The sequence below is a fragment of the Centrocercus urophasianus genome, unplaced genomic scaffold, assembly GCF_019232065.1.
Source record: "Centrocercus urophasianus isolate 14NV4802_14NV808 unplaced genomic scaffold, USGS_Curo_1.0 seq_10, whole genome shotgun sequence".
NCBI classification, from domain to species: domain Eukaryota; kingdom Metazoa; phylum Chordata; class Aves; order Galliformes; family Phasianidae; genus Centrocercus; species Centrocercus urophasianus.
Genome location: NW_024884142.1, coordinates 4,436,747 through 4,456,456, shown reverse-complemented (window position 1 = coordinate 4,456,456; position 19,710 = coordinate 4,436,747). Strand labels below are relative to the sequence as shown.

The window sequence follows — 19,710 nt, the reverse complement described above, 5'->3', positions numbered from 1 at the left end:
AGGGTAAAGAATCTGCTATTTATCATATGGCAGTGGGGATTCTGACAGTCAGCGCTCAGGTAAGGACTGATGCTGTAAGGGATAGACCTCTACCACTGTGTATGTACAGACTGAAAAAGATATAAGAACTGGAAGCTTCTAATCATGCCCTGGCCTGTGTGCTTATAGAATCATAGAATTATAGAATCATAGAATCACCAGTGTTGGAAAAGACCTCAAGATCATCCAGTCCAACTGCACACAGCTTTCACATCTGTAATGCTAACAATGCATACATGTAGGATGACTGATTATGTTCTGCTTCAGCAAGGCAGGGTCAGTCTTCCTACAGTTTGCAGCCGTGCTTTTGTGGTAAAGGTACACGTGCATTTTATACTTCACAGCTAAGGAATATTTCTTGGATGCCTTGGAGAGCTGCTTTGGAGCTCTCATATGAAAACATCTGTTAATAACTTTTTTTTTTATTATCTCCATTTGGTGAAGTAACTCTATCCCATCCTGGCAATGACCAAGCCACAGTAATTCACTTCTTCCTCATCTTCTGGCTGAGCTATAGAAATGTGATATATTTTGGGCATAAAGCCTTTAACACTTAAGAAATTCCAAGTACACCAGAACTCTGCAGTCTATTCCATCAATATGGCAAGCTAGTGTGTGAACACAAAACCTTTCCAGTGCTTTCTGTTCAAGTTTTGTACAGAATCATGGCTTTCATCTTTTGTTTCCAGAGATCTTTGTGGCTTGGATGAGAGCATTTAAAAGATTAGCTACATTTTTGGGAGGCAAACCACAATTAATGCAATGAAGCTTTCTGCAATAGCAGGACAGTTCATCTGGACAGAAGAGACTGAACCTTCTCAGAGGCTAATGTGAGACTCTGGAGTCAATTCCCACAGGAACCACAGATTACCACAAGCATTCACTACTGTCTTATACTCCCCCTGCAAGGCACATTCTTTTGGTTTTGTCTCTTCTCATATAAATACACAGCAACAGTAAAAATAAAACAGGACACTTGTTCCACTGGGGAGGGAAGGAGAACAAACACCACCTGACAGATGTTAACTGTGTCATTTGGAAGGCATTCAAAAACATGGATGACACTGAGATACAAGAACTTAGCACAAAAGAGGTACATTAGACCTATGGTGTAATTTTGCATGAATTCATCTTGTAGCAGACACCTGTCCCATGGAAACTCGTCTGAGTTTGCCAGATTCAGTTCATGCAGATTACAGAACAGACGTGAATACTATTATGAATCCAATCAATAAATAAATCTGTCTAAAAATCTTTAGTCTTTGCCTAACTCATGATATTCATAGCATATCTGACACATTAACATGAGATCTATTGGAACATACATGTCTTTGAGACCTCTACCTTGTCATTCCCATGGGGCTGATTGCAGTTAATTGTGGTTCTGTTCTGCTTTTAGCTGGGATAGTTAGTTTTCTTCATAGTGTCTGATATGATGTTATGTTGTGGCTTTAGGAGAAAAACAATGCTGATAATACACTGATGTTTCTAGTCCTTGCTGAGCAGTGCTGTGTGGACCCAAGGACATTTCAGTTTTTCAGTATTGTAATGTCCTGCCAGTAAAGGGGCTTGGGGGGGAACAGAACCAGAACAGGTGACCCAAATTGGCCAAAGGGATATCCCATACTATATGACATCATGTAAACAAACAAAAAAACAAAAAAACACCCTGTAAAACTGCGAGGAGTTGGTCAGGGAGGGCTGCTGCTGCTCAGGGACTGACTGAGCATCAGTTGGCTGTGGTGAGCAATAGCTTTGTACATCTCTTGTTTTATATACATATTTATTATTATCATTACTGTTATTTCTTTTCTGTCCTGCTAAGTAGTCTTTAGAATCTATACTCAGAGGTTCAACTCATAGAACTTATGAGTTCTACCTTTTTTTTTTTTTCCCCCCAATTCTCTCTGTCACCCCACTGAAGTAGTAGGGAGAATAGGCAGAGGGTGGAGTGGTGTCTAGCTGCTTGCTGGGTTAAACCACAACGGGTTCTAAATACCTCACTAGGGAAGAGATAAAGAATTGCTGATAACATAAATTCATTTTGCATAGGAAATTATACTAAAGCCTGTACACAGAAAAATGACAATGTTCTGTAAAGCCAGCTTTATTACAGTAGGAAAACAATATAGAAAAATAAAGGGTTCTTGTAAACACAGTATCAAATATACTATTTCATATACTAATATTTCACTTGAAAGACAATCACCCATAGAAGCTGAAACCTGCAGGTAACAAAGCTACGGAATGCACATTTAACAAGGTAATGACATGCAGGTAAACTGTACTTGTGGTAATTTCAGAAATGAACAGTAAGGATTATATCTGCAGATGTTTCTTCTTATAAATAACCCAATAACAGTTTTTTTTAGAGAAAATATTACTGTTCTGTCTCTTAAAATATATCTCAAACTATAAAAACAGTACAAATCTTTTTCTAATATTGAAAACACAGTGTTGTATCCAGAAGGGTAAACAAAAATAAACCCTAAACTGCTTAAGAATGCTATTAAAACAACTATGAAAAACTGGCCTATATTAAAAATATTTCATTTAAAGGTTTTTCTAGCCAGAACTTAAATCTTTAAAGAAAGTGCTTGTAGTACACAAATGTAGAGGTTTTCAGACCTACTGATATATTAGAGGCTGGCTGAGTCAAGAACTTTATCCATAATGGTACCACTCAGTCATGCAGATTTTTGGTATTTCTGAGCAACACCATAGGGAACATGTGCAGCTATGGTGCCTAATTTCTGTGCTCCTTCGATGTGAAACATCTGGTCATCAAAGAAGATGTGTGGACGTATTTTCACTAGGATTGGTCCTTTAGGAGCTCCTGCTAGGAAGAGCGCCTCATCAATCTCCAGACCCCAGCTACGCAGAGTCTTCAGTACTCGGGCTCCAGAACTTGCTGCACTTCTGGCTGTCACCAGGAAGGTCCTTATAGGACAATTTAATCGCTCATTTTTTGCATAGAACTTCTTCTGGAGTTTACCTAGATCTTCCAGAAAACCTTTCAAAGGACCCTGAGAATGAAATATTAAATGTATAATAAATATTTCCTCATCGTTCCTAAAATAATTCCCGTGCTTTCCTCCAGATTATCACTTACATACAGAATTCATTCCTTAATGCTATGATGCTTGGAGCAATCTCTGTGTGTAATATCTCTAAGTGGGTCTGCAAGGGCTTACAGGACGTCTTACAACATGAAGTAAGTATACTACTTAATACTGTGTACTTTAAAAACACCAAACTTATTTTACAATGATCCTCAAGGTGCGATCACTTGCCTGTACAAAGCCCAACAGCAGATTCAGTTACACAGATGTCCCCAAAGTCATTTCAGATGAATGACAACACTGTAATTACATCCTGATTAAAAGAAGTAAATTATATTTTGAGTCAATTTCCAATATGCTGTTTTCTGCAGAACTGCCATAGATCAAGCTTTTACTCTTGATTTATACCATTGTTAACAACAGTAGAGATAGTATTTTATTGTAAGCTGATTTAAAAATATTTGTGGTCTTTAGACAAATTTCATGGTTCTACCAAGTACAAACCTGTGCAAGAGGCTTATTTTCATTCAGCTGTTCATGTTCAAAAAATTTATCTAATCCTTGCTCTTTGACGATCTGTTCTGATTCATCAGAAAACAGAACTGCATCCCCATCAAATGCCACTCTCAGCTGTGTATCTGAGTAAGCAACATCCTTGTTGGCAGTGAACATGGTAGCTGATGCAATGCCTGAAAGCAGATCAGAGAACTTCAGTTGCCATGTCCTGCAAAGTCATTCATAGAATTATCAGCAGTTCAGTTCCAATGGTTTATTTGTGGTGATCTTTATATATAGTGAGCAGAAACCATTCCTGAAATTAGTTTGCAATGGCTAATCTGTAACACATACATATGAAGGCTGTGTCATTGAAATAACTAATTTGATAGGCTCACTTTCAGTTCCATATAACACACAAACCTGGTCCCTAAGGTGCTCTGCAAATGAGACAAAGCATGAAATTTCAATGAGACTGTTAAGTCAAAATATTTACTTTCCTTAATATTTTTTGCTTATACAACACAGAAGTTAGCTTTTGTACTCCTATCAAACAAATGACTCAATTCAAACACACTGAATGGGAACAAGCAGGGATGCAAGGGAATTCAATTCCTGGAAGATGGCAGCAGAAGACGCAAAAAGGTGAGACAGAAGTAGAGGCAGATTAAGTTAGCATTATCAGCAGATCGAAGGGTCTGAGGGGAAAAATGCAAAGAAATATTGTTTAGTAACTCTAAATGATAAGATTTTGGCATGCATAACAATGACTTCCATCGTTTGATGAAGCAGCACTACTTTCTGTGAAAGACAAACAGTTCCTAGGTTGGCTTTTAACAACAAACAGAGACAATTCCAACCTGCTTCTATAGCTTCTTGCACTTTCTCAGAGTCTGCTGACAGGTACAAGTTGGTAAGATACGCAGTCAGGTAGCCAACAGGACTTTTTCCTCCTGTCATGCAGAAGCGTTCGATTGTTAAACCTGAAATAAGAACAGCACAAGGTATGACTCTACTTGACACTACAAACCTGGAAAGGGAAGCTGTGAAAAATTACTCTAGCCTACAAGTGACACTAAGCTTCCAAAAGGCAAACCTGTTCACTGCTGTATCAACAAATTACACAACTTAAACTGACTGTGATGTTTAGTCAGTCCTTCCATCTGGAGAACTTAATGTGAAATCCGTTTAAGAAGTAGAATAAGTGCTGTGAAAGGACATGTATATGGAGTGTGAATACCAAAGAAAGGAATGAACTTACTCTCAGAAATTAGGATTCACACCTGATTAAGTCCGAGCTTTGGACCATATTCTGTTGAATAACTATTTCACTTTGACCCACAAAAATAATTATCACCCCCAAAGGAACAGGTGTCAGTACCAAAGGAACTGTTTTCAAAAAGATCAAAGCAGAAAAAAATCAAATTCTTTTATTATATAAGCACAGGCAGTTCTATAAAGTAGTATTTATTTTACTTACCGTAGTGATTAATGCTGTTTATGAGCCTCACTCCCACTTGGGCATGGTTGTTAGTCATCAGAACAATGTCAAATCGTTCTTCATCATCAGGGTACAGTTCGAGAAGCCTGGCATTGACATGCTCCAGTGCCTGCGGGGAACGAATGTGGAAGTCAACAGACACGTGGTATATGCCTTCCTTCCTCATCACTGGGGCTTTAGTGATGGGACTGTCTTAAAGGAGAAATACTTGAAGTTTAACTTGCTCAACTTGTTTTATTCCATTCTCCTCTGTTGCTTCCAGGAACTGGTTGCCTGAACTCATTTTAAGACAAGAAAGTTTCTTTTGCTCAAAGTTACAGAATTTAGCTAGAATGGAGATCCCTTTTCTTGAGATGCTGTGATCATCCAAAGTATATCAATGCATATATTGATTCTATGTTTTATTTTTATATTTTTGGCTTCAATGCTGAACTTCAATTTATTCTAAGCTCCCTTTGAATGTTTTACTCTGTTTTGGGTACCAAATATTCTTTTTCAGGAACAGAAAAGTCTCTTCTTCAGAAACATTCAAGTTTCCTGCTCATATTGCTTACTATTTAATGAAACATTGCTGGAGAATAGTAGTATCTTGTCCACTTAATGATTGTTCTTGGGAAACGAAAAAGGGGATTTCTGTAGGTAACTGCTTCTTATGAACAAATGTAAATTTGGGTAATACATTTACACAAAGATTTCACTAACACAGCTCAAGTGGTAAGGTGTCAAAGACCGTTCATAATTGATGAGCACCAAATCGTATCCTATCAAGCATGATTTGCTTGAAGACATCTTACTGATTTCAATTTGAGATCACTTTTAATGGGCTAACACTCCAATACGCTGTATTCCCAGTCTGGCATTCTTCTATTTCCTTGACCTTCAATCCACTTGTCTCTCTCTGCATCCATCTTCTCTTGATATATATTTAGAATCTCATTCGTTTGGAGTAATACTTGCACTTTGCTCTAGATTTATACACAGACTTGTGTTTGAGAGCTTGGCCCTTGAATGAAATTCTTTGGGTTTACAGCAATAAAGACAACAATGAATCATCAAATGGATGCAAGATGGGTTGTTTCTCATTAAGGTGCTTTAAAAAGCCAGACCAACTGTTAATAATTAAAATGTAGATTTTATAACTAAATTCTGGAATTCTGGGAATCTCACTTTAAAAAGCATATCTACCTCATGTGGGACTATGTTTAGGAGAACTCTTAAGTCAGAACCTGGTATAAGGTCTAGGAAAAAAAGACAATTTCTGATCACAAGCCCATGGTACCTTTTTTTCCCCCTTTTTAAATTCTCTGCTACTATTCTAGTATAGCAAAAATTTCTTGAAGTATTAGAAACTAAGCAGAAGTGGAGGCAGGGAATGCCATTTTCTGTCCAAATGCCTCTACATTCCCTGCCCAAGTTGATCCCATGATATAGGAACATGGGTTCTTAAGTACTTCATGCATGAGATACAACACCATTAAGTTAGTATTGTAAAGATTTCAGTAAAGGAATACAAACAAAAATAAACTATTTACACTTTCTTTATCTCAGATAGAAAGCTGCCATTCAACAAACCTACATTTCTGCAGCCTAACAATTCCTGTCACTAAGCAATTTATGATTATGTAAAGAATTCAGATGCAAACAGAATAATGAAAGGGAACAGAGATCAAGATGCATTTAGCTTGGCCTAGCTAACAGTTCTGATTTTCAAAGTGTGAGTCAAATCTAGCTTGTATTCAAAAAGAATTGGACACTGAGCCTTAAAAAATCCCTTGAAAACTGTCTGTGCTGGCAGGGCTGCTCTGTGGTATCTGCTATAGGTAGGAAAAGAAGCAGTAAATTCCCAAGCCAATGTAGCCTCCCTAGTGCACACAGCGAATTATTTCATATCTATGCTTTTGTTAAAAACACCTTTACTAAGTTTGTGCTTTTAGTGCTATTGACAGTTACTTGGTATACTTTAATAGCACCGGTATTGACCTCAATAATTTTTTCCATTATGTATTTTCAAAACCTGATCAAATAGACTGAAAATGTTTACGTTCCTGAGAGTAGAACACACCAATAAAGATCTACCTTTAAGTGAAGTTTTTTGTTCCTAAAATTGCTGTGGCAGAGCTTATCAGCCAATTTTCCATGGATACAAAATGAACTCTGTGGACAGCAGTTTCTTCAGGTTAGTCCCGCTAAAAATCTATGTTACTCAAAATCATACATATTATTTCAACCTGGGATTTTTTAACTTGCTTTCCATGCTGGAGGCTGTTTGCCTTGGCCATTTTTCTTATCCTGTTCAATGAAGGCAAAATATTCCATTACACCTCTACTCAAACCTTGACTCCCAACTAGGGGTCTACTGTATTTTCTGATCCTCAAGACTTATTTCCAGGATGAGAAAGAATCTTAGAATCACAGAATGGCTTAGGTTGGAAGGGACTTCAAAACCCATTTAGTTCCAACCCCTGCCATGGGTTGGTTGCCAGCCAGCAGATAAAGCTGCCCAGGGCCACATCCAACCTCCAGGGATGAACGCCTCCAGGGATGAGGCATCCAAAGCTTCTACGGGCAGCCTGTGCCAGAGCTCTGAATAAAGAATTTCTTCTTGACTTCTAATCTAAATTTCCCCTCTTTGAGTTTAAAACAATCACATTTTGCCCTATGTGAGCACTCCCTGACAGAGTTTCTCCCCATTTTTTCTGTAGGCTCATCTACAGAAAAACAGGGTACTGGAAGGCCACTATAAAGTCTCCCTGGTGCCTTCTCTTTTCCAGACTGAACAAGCCCTGCTCCCTCAGCCTGTCACCCCAGGAGAAGTGCTCTAGCCCTCTGAGCACCCTTATGGCCCTCTTCTGCATTCATATTCCAACATATTCCACAGGTCCATGTCCTTGTACTGGGGGCCCCATGGATGAACAAAGTGCAGCAGGTGGAGTTTCACAAGAGGAAAGCAAGGAAAAATTAAAGCTGATAAAAATAGTTCACTTCTGTATACAGTAATTTGATTCACGCTAAGTCAACGTCTTTAATTACAACAGTCCTAATAGAAGTGGGACTAAAAAGTGAAACTAGGATTAGGAACTGAGGGTTGTGTGTGGTTTGTTTTGTTTTGTTTCATTTTAGGAGAGGAGGCTGCAACAAACTTACAACAGTTTGGGGCATATCATAACTGTGAATCATCTCACAAGGAAGAGTTCTGTGCCAGCACCCAGCAATGCTGGAGGCACAGGGCCAGGGTTATCTCTGTGCAAGGAGAGCTCCCAGATCCTCTTCCCGAAATCCGCCCTCGCAGCATCCCCAGCGCCCCGCAGCCGCGCACCTTGACGAAGTGAAACGCCGGTCCGGGCTTCAGGGTGACGTTCTCGTTCTCCTGCTGGTACTCCACGTACTTCTCCACCCCCTGCTCCTCGTAGATCCGCCGCTCTTCCACCAGATCGAAAAGAGCTCGAGACGAGACGGCCACCGTGATGGCATGCTGAGGCTTGGGCTGCAGGGAGAGAAAAGGGTAGCGACGGCACCCCCGGCACCTCGGATATCCCCAGCCCCATCCCGCCCCCGCTCACCGGCCGCGGTCTCTTGGTGACCAGGTTATCGTAGAAGGCCTTGGCCGCCGCCCAGTCCCGTTCGGCTTCTTGCAACCCGCTTTCCTCGGCGCTGCCGGGCTGCGGCGCGTCCGGCCCGGAGCCGCTCATGGTGCCGAGGGACGGGGCGCGCTGGGCGGGCGCGGCCGGAGCTCAGCACCGGGAAGCGGCGGGGCCGCCCCGCCCCGTTCGGGCAGGGGAAGGCGGCAGGGCGGCGGCTTTCCCTTTCGCTCCAGCCCAGCAGCACCCGCCCCTGGGGCAGCGGGGACAGAGCGCGTCCACGCCCTGCTCGATGTTAGGCAGCACCCGCAGGCACTGATCCTATCTACGGATGACATTTTATCTGCGGTACTTAGAGATTTATTATTGCTTTAACATTGGTTGGAAGAAGTTCGTGCCGAGAAAAAATTCAAAATACAGTAATAAGGATCTGATTGGCCTTGGAGCAGCCTGGGGTCCACTGTTCCACGCAGCTGTTAGGAATGGTCATTTAAACACAGCGTTTGTCATTCTGGCAGGTGGATTGGTCCTAAAAGACAGGATCCCGCACAGGGACACTTACATAACATGGCCTACTTATCTCATGCATACCGCTCGGAAATGCTTCCAGCCTATCTGAACCGTAGCAGCGCTCCCTGTGCTGATGGGCCGGAGGTGGCAGTGGGGAAGGAAGCAGTTCTGCTGTCTGGGCTCAGTGCATCCGCAGCTGCTGTTGGCAAGTGGTGACTCCACAGTGTCAGCACACAGCTCAGTTCAGAGGAGTTGGAACATTTTGAAGGCAGACCCTAAACGTTGCCTCAGCCCCTTGCTGTTGCATAATCTTCAGCAAATCATTTGTCCATCCCCAAAAGGAGTAATTGCATTTGCTGCTTTTGCTTTTTTTCTTTCTTTTTTTTTCTTTTCTTTTTCTTTTTCTTTTTCTTTTTTTTAAACAGGGTTTCCTGATGCAAGAAGGCTTATGTGATTATACCATCTGTCCATCGTTCCCTAGTGATGCCCAGTTCCAGATGAATTTGGCAGAAGGATAAAGATCTCAAAGAGATTTAAATTCTCAAAATATTTAATGCCCATCACCAGCAGCCTGCAGGAAAATCTTGTACTGCAAATGCAGTATATTAATCTGCTTGTTCTTGTGCTACATAATAGTGAATGAATGCTGCCCGGCTGCCTGCTTTCTCCATTGCCCATGGTCCCACCGAGCACAGGGGGTCTGGAAGCAGTAGGATCTTTGAGGAAGGTAGGCAATGGGCAGGGCTGATCCAAATGGGGAAGGAGGGCTGTCAGAAAACCATAACAGAGGTGCACGGGGAGTACCTGAGAGTAGTAATTAGGAGGTCAGATAGGAAGAGAGGAGTTGGGGTTATTGTAAGCAGTTGTTGTCAAATTGCAGCATTCTATCTGAAGAGGGGTGGCCAGCAGGGACAGGGAGGTGATTGTCCCCTCTGCTCTGCTCTTGTGAAGCCCGATTTGGAGTAGTGTGTCCAGGTCTGGAGCCCCCAGTACAAGAAAGACAGGGAGCTGTTGGAGAGGGTCCAGAGAAGAGCCACAAAGATGATCTGGGGAGTGGAGCACCTCCCCTATGAAGACAGGCTGAGGGAGCTGGGCTTGTTCAGCCTGGAGAAAAGAAGGCTGCGGGCTGACCTCATTGCAGCCTTTCAGTACCTACAAACAGGAGGGGAATCAACTCTTTGAAAGGGTTGATAATGGCAGGACAAAGGGAAATGGTCTTAAGTTGAGGGAGGGAAGATTTAGGTTGGATACTGGGGGAAGTTCTTTACTATGAGAGTGGTGAGGTGCTGGAACAGGCTGCCCAGGGAGGTTGTGGATGCCCTGTTCCCTGGAGGTGTTCAAGGCCAGGTTGGATGGGGCCCTGGGCAGCCTGGTCTGGTACTACATGGGGAAGTTGGTGGCCTTGCGTGTGGCAGGGGGGTTGGAGATTCATGATCCCTGAGGTCTGTTCCAACCCTGGCCATTCTGTGATTCTGTGATTCTGTGCAACATCAAAGGCTTAACAGACATCTGAATGAATCTGGATTTAGTGGCTCTGCTACTAATAGGTGTAGTTTGCAGACCATACAAAGCTGGGAGGAGCAGCTGACACATCAGAAGGCTGTGCAGCCATTTACTGAAACCTGGACAAGCTGCAGAGTTGGGCAGAGAAGAACCTGATGAACTTCAACAGGATCAAGTGTAGGGCCCTGCACCTGGGGAGGAATAACCACATGTATCAGCACCGGTTAGGGGATGACTTGCTGGAGAGGAGCTCTACGGAGAAAGACCTAGGTATCCTGGTGGGCAGCAGGTTGGCCATGAGACAGCAATGTGCCCTTGAGGCCAAGAAGGCCAGTGGCATCTGCATCATGAACAGTGTTGCCAGTAGGTTGAGGGAGGTGATCCTCCTACTCTCCTCTGCCTTCATCTTAGATGAGGGCCACATCTGGAGTACTGTATTCAGTTCTGGGTTCTTCACTTCAGAAAAGACAGGGATCTCCTAGAAAGGGTCCAGCAGGGGACCACAGAGATTGTTGAGGACCTGTAGCACAAGGAAAAGTTGAGAGACCTGGGACTGTTCAATCTGGAGAAGAGAAAGCTGAGAGGGGATCTCATAACTGTTTATAAATACCTGAAGTGCGGGCATCAAAAGGATGGGGACAGACTCTTTTCATTGCCATGAAGTGACAGAACGAGAGACAATGGGCAGAAACTGGAACACAGGAAGTTTCATACAAATACAAGGAATAAATATTTTACAGGGAGGTGACAGAGCATTGGAATAAGCTGCCCAGAAAGGTTGTGGAGTCTCTTTCTCTGGAGATATTCAAGACCTGTCTGAATACTTTCTGTGCAACCCGTTGTAGGGAACCTGCTTTAGCATCTGGGTTGTACTAGATTATCTGCAGAGGTTCCTTCCAACCCCTATGATTCTGTGATTCTTTTCCCTGAGTTTTGATCCTGAACATTTCCCTGCACTGTCTGTACTCAGAGCTGCTGCATGACACACTACTGAGAGCTCCCTCTCCTTCCTGTAGTAAGATCAGGCAAATCCCTGCATGTCTGTCAGCATCCAGCATGGGGGAAAAGCTGAAAAAGGGAGTTCAGCCATAGAAAAGCTGCATCTCATCCCAGTCGTTCCCACTGTCCTGCTCAAAGGCTTCAGCACCAGCCTGAGGTGCTCTCTAATAAGATGCTACTCATGCATCTAGTCCTGGTTAAGTGCTGCAGTTGGTGAATTGCATTTTATTGAATGGTGTTATTTGTGTTCCTCCAACCTAACGAAAAGAGTTATTGCTGAAGGACTGAAGACTCCTTTTAACCTTTGCAAGGCATCTGAAAATGTAAAAGATGATAACTTGGTTCTGGTCCCAAGCACTGCTGTTGAAGTGCTGCTGCTGAAAGCAATGCTATGCTAACGTAAATATTTAGCTCTCAGAACCCACATGGTATCTCTACATAGCACTCATCTGTGTGAACATATGCACTGAGCTGAGCTGTCTCTGTTCTGCACTCCATTGCTCGCTGCTGACATACCCTCCATTTCCTCCTTCGCTGGAGATTGTGAACTTCAGGCCTGACATGAAAGCCTTCCAGCTTCAGCACCTTATAAATGAAATCTTGCCTTTCCAAACACGGCATGCAGCTGCCTTATCTACATCTAAAAAATGTGGTAATGCCCATGGAGTTCCAATAAATAGCTGTGTCTTGCTTTTACTGAATCTCCTGGGGAGTCTGAGAATAGGAATGGGTCCAAAATGGAGTGATTTTGTGGTTTCTGAGCTAAACTCAAAAGGAAAGGAATTTTCTGCTATCACCCTTTAATTTGTAAAGTTCTAGGGCACTTGTATTAAAACTAAAAAGATGTGTGTAACTCTTTGTGTGCTTTTTTTTTTTTTTTTTTTTTTTACATGCCTTGGGCTGTTGGAACCAGCAGAATGGGAAAAAAGTTCCCTTGCTTGAGCGCCATGTATTTTTCCAATATTAAAAGCAACCATTAAGTAACATTTATATGTTTCTTTTCAGGAAGGAGCTCAAAGTGTGTTATTAATGGGAAAAAAAAAGCAAACCCACACTTCTATCTGGAAGGACGTGAAATATTTCCAAACATTTAACATACTGAGACCAGAAGTAAGGAAAAGATCACAATGGAAAGACCTTTTCTGCCTTTAAATTTATCAGTCCTACTTCATATTGTGCATGATTATGTCACAGACATTCAGTCTCTGGGGCCTCATTCAGTCATACCTGGGCCACTTCAGGCTGTGCCTCCTGTGATCCTTGTATGACTAATTGTGTACTAAGGCATTCATTTGCAACAGAAACATAAGCTGGATAGTGATTGACAGCTCATGTTCTGCTAAGGCTATCTATTCTATCTCCACTACCCTTTGCATGACTCATTCCAGTGTTCATGGGGCGGATTATGTGACACCCAAACCCAGCAGTACAGAGGTTGGCAACAGTCACGGAAGGAGACGAGCACACTGCACACTTTGCTCATAAGAGGAAGGCAGAAAGATATTTATTGCTATAAAGTAGATATAATGTGGTAATTTGAACAATGGTGACAGCGACTTAACAAGATTTGAAACAGCCAGATATCCGTGGCCATTTGCTACACAGAGGGTAGGGGAGGATAATTAATCTAAGTGAAGCTGGTATGGCTTAAAAACAATAAATCACTTACTGAGGATCTGTCAGCAAGACGTCATCACATCCTAGGTGAATCTCTGTGCAGCCATTGAGTAAACGTGAGTGGTATCCCTACTCAAGGGGAGATTCTGACATGCAGCCAGCTGCTTGCAAGGAGAACTCTCAAAGGGGTTCTCAGACTGCTTGCTATTTATGGGGTAAGATGATTTGTTGGTTCTGTCTGTCATCACGTGTCTGAGCGCTGATGGTGAAACCCTGATTGTTATTAGTCCCAAGGACAAGGTCTTATGGTACACACCTCATGGCGTGCACTATGCCTTGGACATAAGCACAGGGCTGGGTGTGGGGGCAAGGAGTGCACTGTCACAACCACCCAACCTGGTTAGGTGACAATCCAGCATAAGTACAGAGATACTGCGGGTACTGCTGTGTGGAGATATAAGGCTCACTGACTTCTCATCTCCTTTCTCTAAGAAATCCTGTTTAATTATTGCAACGACAGTTTTGTTTCTCTTTTTATTGAGATTTTCTATTTCTTAATCTTGTCAGGATGAAATCAGTAGCTAAACTGTGTCCTTAGTTTTCTGGACGTTTCTTCTCAGGGCTTACTACAAATTTTCCTAGGAAAGGATAACGTCTGTAGTATTCATATGACTGAACTGACTTGCTAACTCTTCTGAGCTGAACAACAAGTTGTGAGCTTACTTTTCCCCCAAGGAAAGCTCCTTATGTAATCACAAGCATTCAGAAGCAAACCAAAGAGATCCTGAAATTCAGAAAAATGTTATATTTACCTGAGCATTAGCCAAAAAATATGATAAAACAGCATCTTAGCTTCAGGACTGAATATTCCTGCCCCAGCTAGGTGTTTGCTAGTGGAAGAATTAAGAAGGATTCAGTGACTTCTCTCACAACAGTTGAGCAGGAGTCAATCATAGAATTACAGAATAATCATAGAATCACAGAATCACAGAATCATAGAATCATAGAATGACTTGGACTGGAGGGGACCTCAAGGATCATGAATCTCCAACCCCCCTGCCACATGCAGGGCTACCAACCTCTCTTTAATACTAGACCAGGCTGCCCAGGGCCCCATCCAACCTGGCCTTGAACACCTCTGGGGAACGGGGCATCCACAACCTCTCTGGGCAGCCTGTTCCAGCACCTCACCACTCTCATAGTAAAGAACTTCCCCCAGTATCCAACCTAAATCTTCCCTCCCTCAACTTAAGACCATTTCCCTTTGTCCTGCCATTATCTACCCTTGTAAAAAAAGATGAATGACACAAGAATGTAGTCTTGCTGAAAGTCCGTCGTTAAAAAAAAAAAAAAACCTCAAAAAAGGTGCATAAGCTGTAATAAAATAATTATATTAATGCTTTTTCAGCTAACTTAGGAAAGAAACTGATCAAATCATACTGATGGATTAAAAGCGAAACCAAACAAAACAGCAATACAGCTACCACCAATGAAAACAACAGCAACAGTAATGGATTTAATTGGTCTGACTTTGTCTTTGCAGCAATGGAGTTTTGCTATGGGCTGTGTTCCCAGGTGAAGCAGAATGTCTGCAAAACAAAACAACCAGACACAAAAATAAGATGGAAAGTTGGAAAAATATGCATGCAAATCCCATGGATTCTACAGAGTAAAAAATACAGGGCAAACCCAAAATTTACATTCAGATCTGTATAACAGAGATAATTCTTTAAATGGTTTTTATTATGCACCAATTGTCTCTATGACAATAGAAACAAATGGAGGCCCTAGCCAAGCAAGTAGATCTACAGAGCAACAAGTCTGAGCAAGACTGAGACCTACATGCTGAAACCCACAGAATCACAGAATGACAGAACTGTAGGGGTTGGAAGGGACCTCCAGAGATCATTGAGTCCAACCCCCCTGCCAAAGCAGGTTCCCTACAGCAGGTCGCACAGGTAGGCATCCAGGCAGGTCTTGAACATCTCCAGAGAAGGAGACTCCACCACCTCCCTGGGCAGCCTGTTCCAATGCTCCGTCACCTCACTGTAAAGAAGTTCTTGCGCACATTCATGCGGAACTTCCTATGCTGCAGCTTATGTCCATTTCCCCTGTCCTGTCTCCACACCACTGAAGAGACTGGCCTCAACACTATGGCCCCCACACCATAGATATTTATAAACCTGGATCAGGTCCCCTCTCAGTCGTCTTTTCTCAAGGCTGAACAGACCCAGTTCACTCAGCCTTTCTTCATAGCAGAGATGCTCCAGGCCCTTCACCATCTTTGTGGCCCTGCGCTGGACTCTTTCCAAGAGATCCCTGTCTTTTTTGTACTGGGGAGCCCAGAACTGGATGCAGTACTCCAGATGAGGCCTCACCAGGGCAGAGTACAGGGGGAGGATCACCTCCCTCGACCTGCTGGCCATGCTCTTTTTAATGCACCCCAGGATGCCATTGGCCCTCTTGGCCACAAGGGCACACTGCTGGCTCATGGCCAACCTGTCGTCCACCAGGATGCCCAGGTCCCTCTCTGCAGAGCTCCTCTCCAGCAGCTCATCCCCCAACCTGTACCGGTGCATGCAATTATTCCTCCCTAGGTGTAAGACTCTATACTTGCTTTTGTTGAACCTCATCCGGTTTCTTACTGCCCAGCTCTCCAGCCTGTCCAGGTCTCGCTGAATGGCAGCACAGCCTTCAGGCGTGTCAGCCAATCCTCCCAACTTCGTATAATCAGCAAACTTGCTGAGGGTGTCCACTATCCCCTGTCAGCCAGTTCTCAACCCACCTCACACTCCACTCGTCTATCCCACACTTCCTCGGCTTTGTTATAAGGATGTCGTGGGAGACAGTATCAAATGCCTTTCTAAAATCAAGGTAGACTACATTTACCGCTCTTCCCCTTTTGATTAGTTTTTCTATTTCAGAAGTTATACTATTTTAGGATTCACCCAGGTAATTAAATATATTATTTTGCATTAAGTGCCCAATGATCTAGCTATTAGGACACTTTAGATTCCGTGATCATATAAAATTAGGTTATAGTCTTTAATGAGAAAATCATATTGAGAAAGACTTGTAGGCCATATTTCCACATGCTTGTGCAAAAATGCCTTGGATATAGCACTTAATCCCTCTTGCGCTACTAGTTATATTCAACAAAAACAAGGCTGTTAGATTGGTTTTTCCAGCTCTTCTGAGCAGAATGTGGTTTCACACTAATCTCATCATCAGAACAAGGTCTCAAAGTTTGCACTTGACTGTCAGTGAGGGAAGTAGTGCACAGTCCCTGTTGCGATGACAGAACAGTCGGTCCTATCGGCTTTGGGCAGAGATAGCAGCCCAACCAGAACCATTGGAACAAAAATACCCTTAATGCACCATAGCACTGGCTGTCCTTCACACGTATATTGGGGGAAAACAGAACCACTGCTTTTCTAAAACAGAACATCTGCCTTTTCTCTTTACATACATAGAAAGCTTCACTACTCTGCCCCCATGGTGTAACACACAACTAATGGGATCTACACAGCATACTGGGACAGGATTTTTGTGTGCATAGCCAGCCCTCCTGCTGCTGTCCTTGAGGACAAAGCCTTTTTGTGTGTTCCTTAAGAGCATCTGCAAAGAAATACTCTTTATAAGCTCTGTCCCAAAGAGAAGGGATTTAGTCAGAAGCACAAACTGCTCCAAGGAAAAGATGTGGAATGGTGTGATTATACCAATAGATTCATAGAGTCATAAAATCATTAAGGTTAGAAAAGAAAACTAAGATCAACCAGTCCAACTGTCCACCTACCCCCAATATTACCCACTAAACCATCTCCTTCAGTGCAGCATCTCCACATTTCTTGAACACTCCCAAGGACGGTGACACCACCACCTGCCCAGGCAGCCTGTGCCAGTGCCCAAACACTCTATCTTGAGGAGCTTTCCCTAACATCCAACTTAAGAGGTGAGCTTTAACTGCAGAAAGTTTTTTTTCTGACTGCACATGGCTACATCTATTGCACATCTATTTCCAAAAAGAACTGCACATCTATTTCCAGAAAGAGGATTACAATTGATTAGGGCAGCACTAGGGGAAGAGAGGAGCCAGAAGTATAAATACAGGAGGAGATTTAGGGCTTCTCTAAGCCATAGCTTCAGACCTGTCATCAACCTGCACGCGATGTGCCTGTTACTTAAGTTATAGTGTGACTCCACTTTGCAGGGAATGTGTATCCCATTGCTAGTTTGGGTCCCCTCACTCCTTTTGGCATGTTAAGCATTCAGGAGAAAATGAATGAGGACTAAAAGTGATGATAATCTGTTATTGTTTGTGTTATGCTAGTTACCAAGGGCCTCCAAAAGCCCTAGGGAACTTCTGTGTTTGATCCTGTAGGAACACACAGGAAGGTGCTCCCTATTTGACGTCCATCCTCCCCTCCTCAGTCCTCTCAGCAGAAAGAAAATGACTTTTGCAGACCTCTCCCAGCTCAAGCATGAAGTGTGGGACTTGCACAGTTGCTCTGCTCCTTGTGCCTCCCTGCAGCCAGGCCCTTGACTCAGGCACTTGCAAAGCAGTGCCTCAATCCTGCACTTGGCCCACACCTGGCCCACTCCACGTCCCTGGAGGTTTTCAAGAAAAGGCTAGATGTCACACTGAGGGACATGGTCTACAGCAATCACAGTCATGGGCTGATCTAGGTGATCGTAGAATCATGGAAGGGCTTGGATTGGAAAGGACTTCAAGGATCGTCAAGTTCCAATCCCTCTTCCACAGGGCTGCCAACCACTAGATCAAATACTAAATCAGATTGCCCAGGGCCTCGTACGACCTGGCATTAAACATTTCCAGGGATGGGGCGATCTTAATGGTCTTTCCAACCTCAGTGGTTCTATGATGCTGAGTCGATGAAAACCAGGTTGCTGTGAGCACCCTCTGGCAGAGGGGGCCAAGTGACACTGGTGAGTTTGTGGGACTGATCTGCAAACAAGGCTGAGACCCACACTCAAACCAAAGCTCCTTGTGCTATGGCTTCTCCTTTTATCATGTTACTTACAATGTTCCTCATACATTATATCAGCTCACAGCACAGTACAGCACCATCCACTGATCAGGGAAGGTAACACTCCAGCAGTCTGCTTTTAGTTTCCTTGGATGTACCTTTTAAGTTGTATTATTTACATCAAAGCTGTGTTTGCATTTCTCTGTTTTCAATATATTTCTCGAGGATATGGAATGATAACAGCAAGAGCAGCAACGACAACAACAGTAATAACATAAAAGCAGTGTTTTCAGTAGGAGGCTTTTACAACATGAAATTCCATCACAAAATCCAACAGAAATTCAGGGGGCTTTTTATAGGCTTTGAATCACACAACTGGGTTGTGCAATCAGCTCCGGCTCCTGACCTTAATCAAAACACAGACTCTTTGCCCTGCTTTCATTGTAATTTCCTCCCAATACAGAAATTTCCAGGGTAGTTGCAGTTATTGTGGGCTTCCTCTGTGAGAGAGGTATGTAGAAAAGACAATTCATTCCTCGCATGCACCCTGGAGAGACTTTTCTTTTCATACTAAAAGATAAGATGGGTAAATCATGTTTTTAAACTTGGTGAAATACTGTGAAATGGGATTGAATAGTACTTCTGGAGAAACTCAGGCTGGGAGCTGTGAACATGCAGCGAGCAGGCCTCTGGCAGTTCCCAATGACTTGTTCCCTGATGACAGTGTCTTCCACTGCCTGCATATGGTTTTAATTAAGTTGCATCGAGTGTTTTTGTGACCTACAGCCATGGCCCTTCGCTCTGCCCTGTCTGCTTATGGAGGCTGAAAAGACTTGTAAATTGTGACTTGCGACTCTGGAATCAGAAGGCTGAGCTGGTCCTGATCCCACTGCCGACAGCACTGCTGGGAAAGCCAGTCACAAAATTTAGCCTGAAAATCTGGTGCCTGGATAAATTTCAATTTCAGTAACAAAATATTGCCATATACAGTGTAGAAAGAAGGAAAAGAGGCAAAGAGTAAGAACAGATTTCCTGAGTCTGTTTCCTTGAATTCACATTATCTGTGAGTCTACTGATGCGTGTATTAAAACTAGTTTGATGTCTTTCTTTTCTTTTTTTATTCTTTTTTTTTTTTTTTTTTTTTTTTTGTTAAATTGGGAAAACTGTTAAAAACTTACTCAGACTTATTTTCTCTACTTTCCAGACTTACACAAATGTATAAGCTTGACTTGACATACCAGAGCTTTCTGTCATGGTTCTCTTGTCTCTATGGGAGTGTATCCCCGCAGCCTTTATTTCAGTGAGGTGCTTTCCCCATTCACCCTAGTTGTCTTTCTTTGCATCTGTTCCAATTCCAGTAACCCCCCAATAAACCAAAGTAACCAAAGTTTTTTTGTGTGTATATCAATGTTTTACCA

The 19,710-nt window shown here is 42.9% G+C and overlaps 1 protein-coding gene across 1 annotated transcript; it reads right to left on the bottom strand.

The window, feature by feature from the left end:
* Positions 1 to 2,130: 2,130 nt before the first annotated feature.
* On the bottom strand, positions 2,131 to 8,796 carry LOC122162222 (cytosolic 5'-nucleotidase 1B-like). The gene is made up of 6 exons (XM_042822368.1): positions 8,658 to 8,796; positions 8,414 to 8,581; positions 5,077 to 5,206; positions 4,457 to 4,579; positions 3,606 to 3,790; positions 2,131 to 3,065 (listed from the first exon to the last, which is right to left on the bottom strand). Exons 1-6 carry the CDS (start codon positions 8,784 to 8,786, stop codon positions 2,727 to 2,729), a joined length of 1,074 nt encoding a protein of 357 aa, XP_042678302.1. The 5' UTR covers positions 8,787 to 8,796; the 3' UTR covers positions 2,131 to 2,726.
* Between the last annotated feature and the right edge of the window lie 10,914 nt (positions 8,797 to 19,710).

Excerpts from the sequence above, each read along its gene's own strand:
- LOC122162222 (XM_042822368.1), bottom strand. The coding sequence starts at position 8,786 with ATGAGCGGCTCCGGGCCGGACGCGCCGCAGCCCGGCAGCGCCGAGGAA. Across the intron at positions 8,582-8,657 it reads TCACCAAGAGACCGCGGCCG|CCCAAGCCTCAGCATGCCAT; the intron begins GTGAGCGGGGGC and ends CTCTCCCTGCAG. Across the intron at positions 4,580-5,076 it reads AAACAGCATTAATCACTACG|GTTTAACAATCGAACGCTTC; the intron begins GTAAGTAAAATA and ends TTCTTATTTCAG.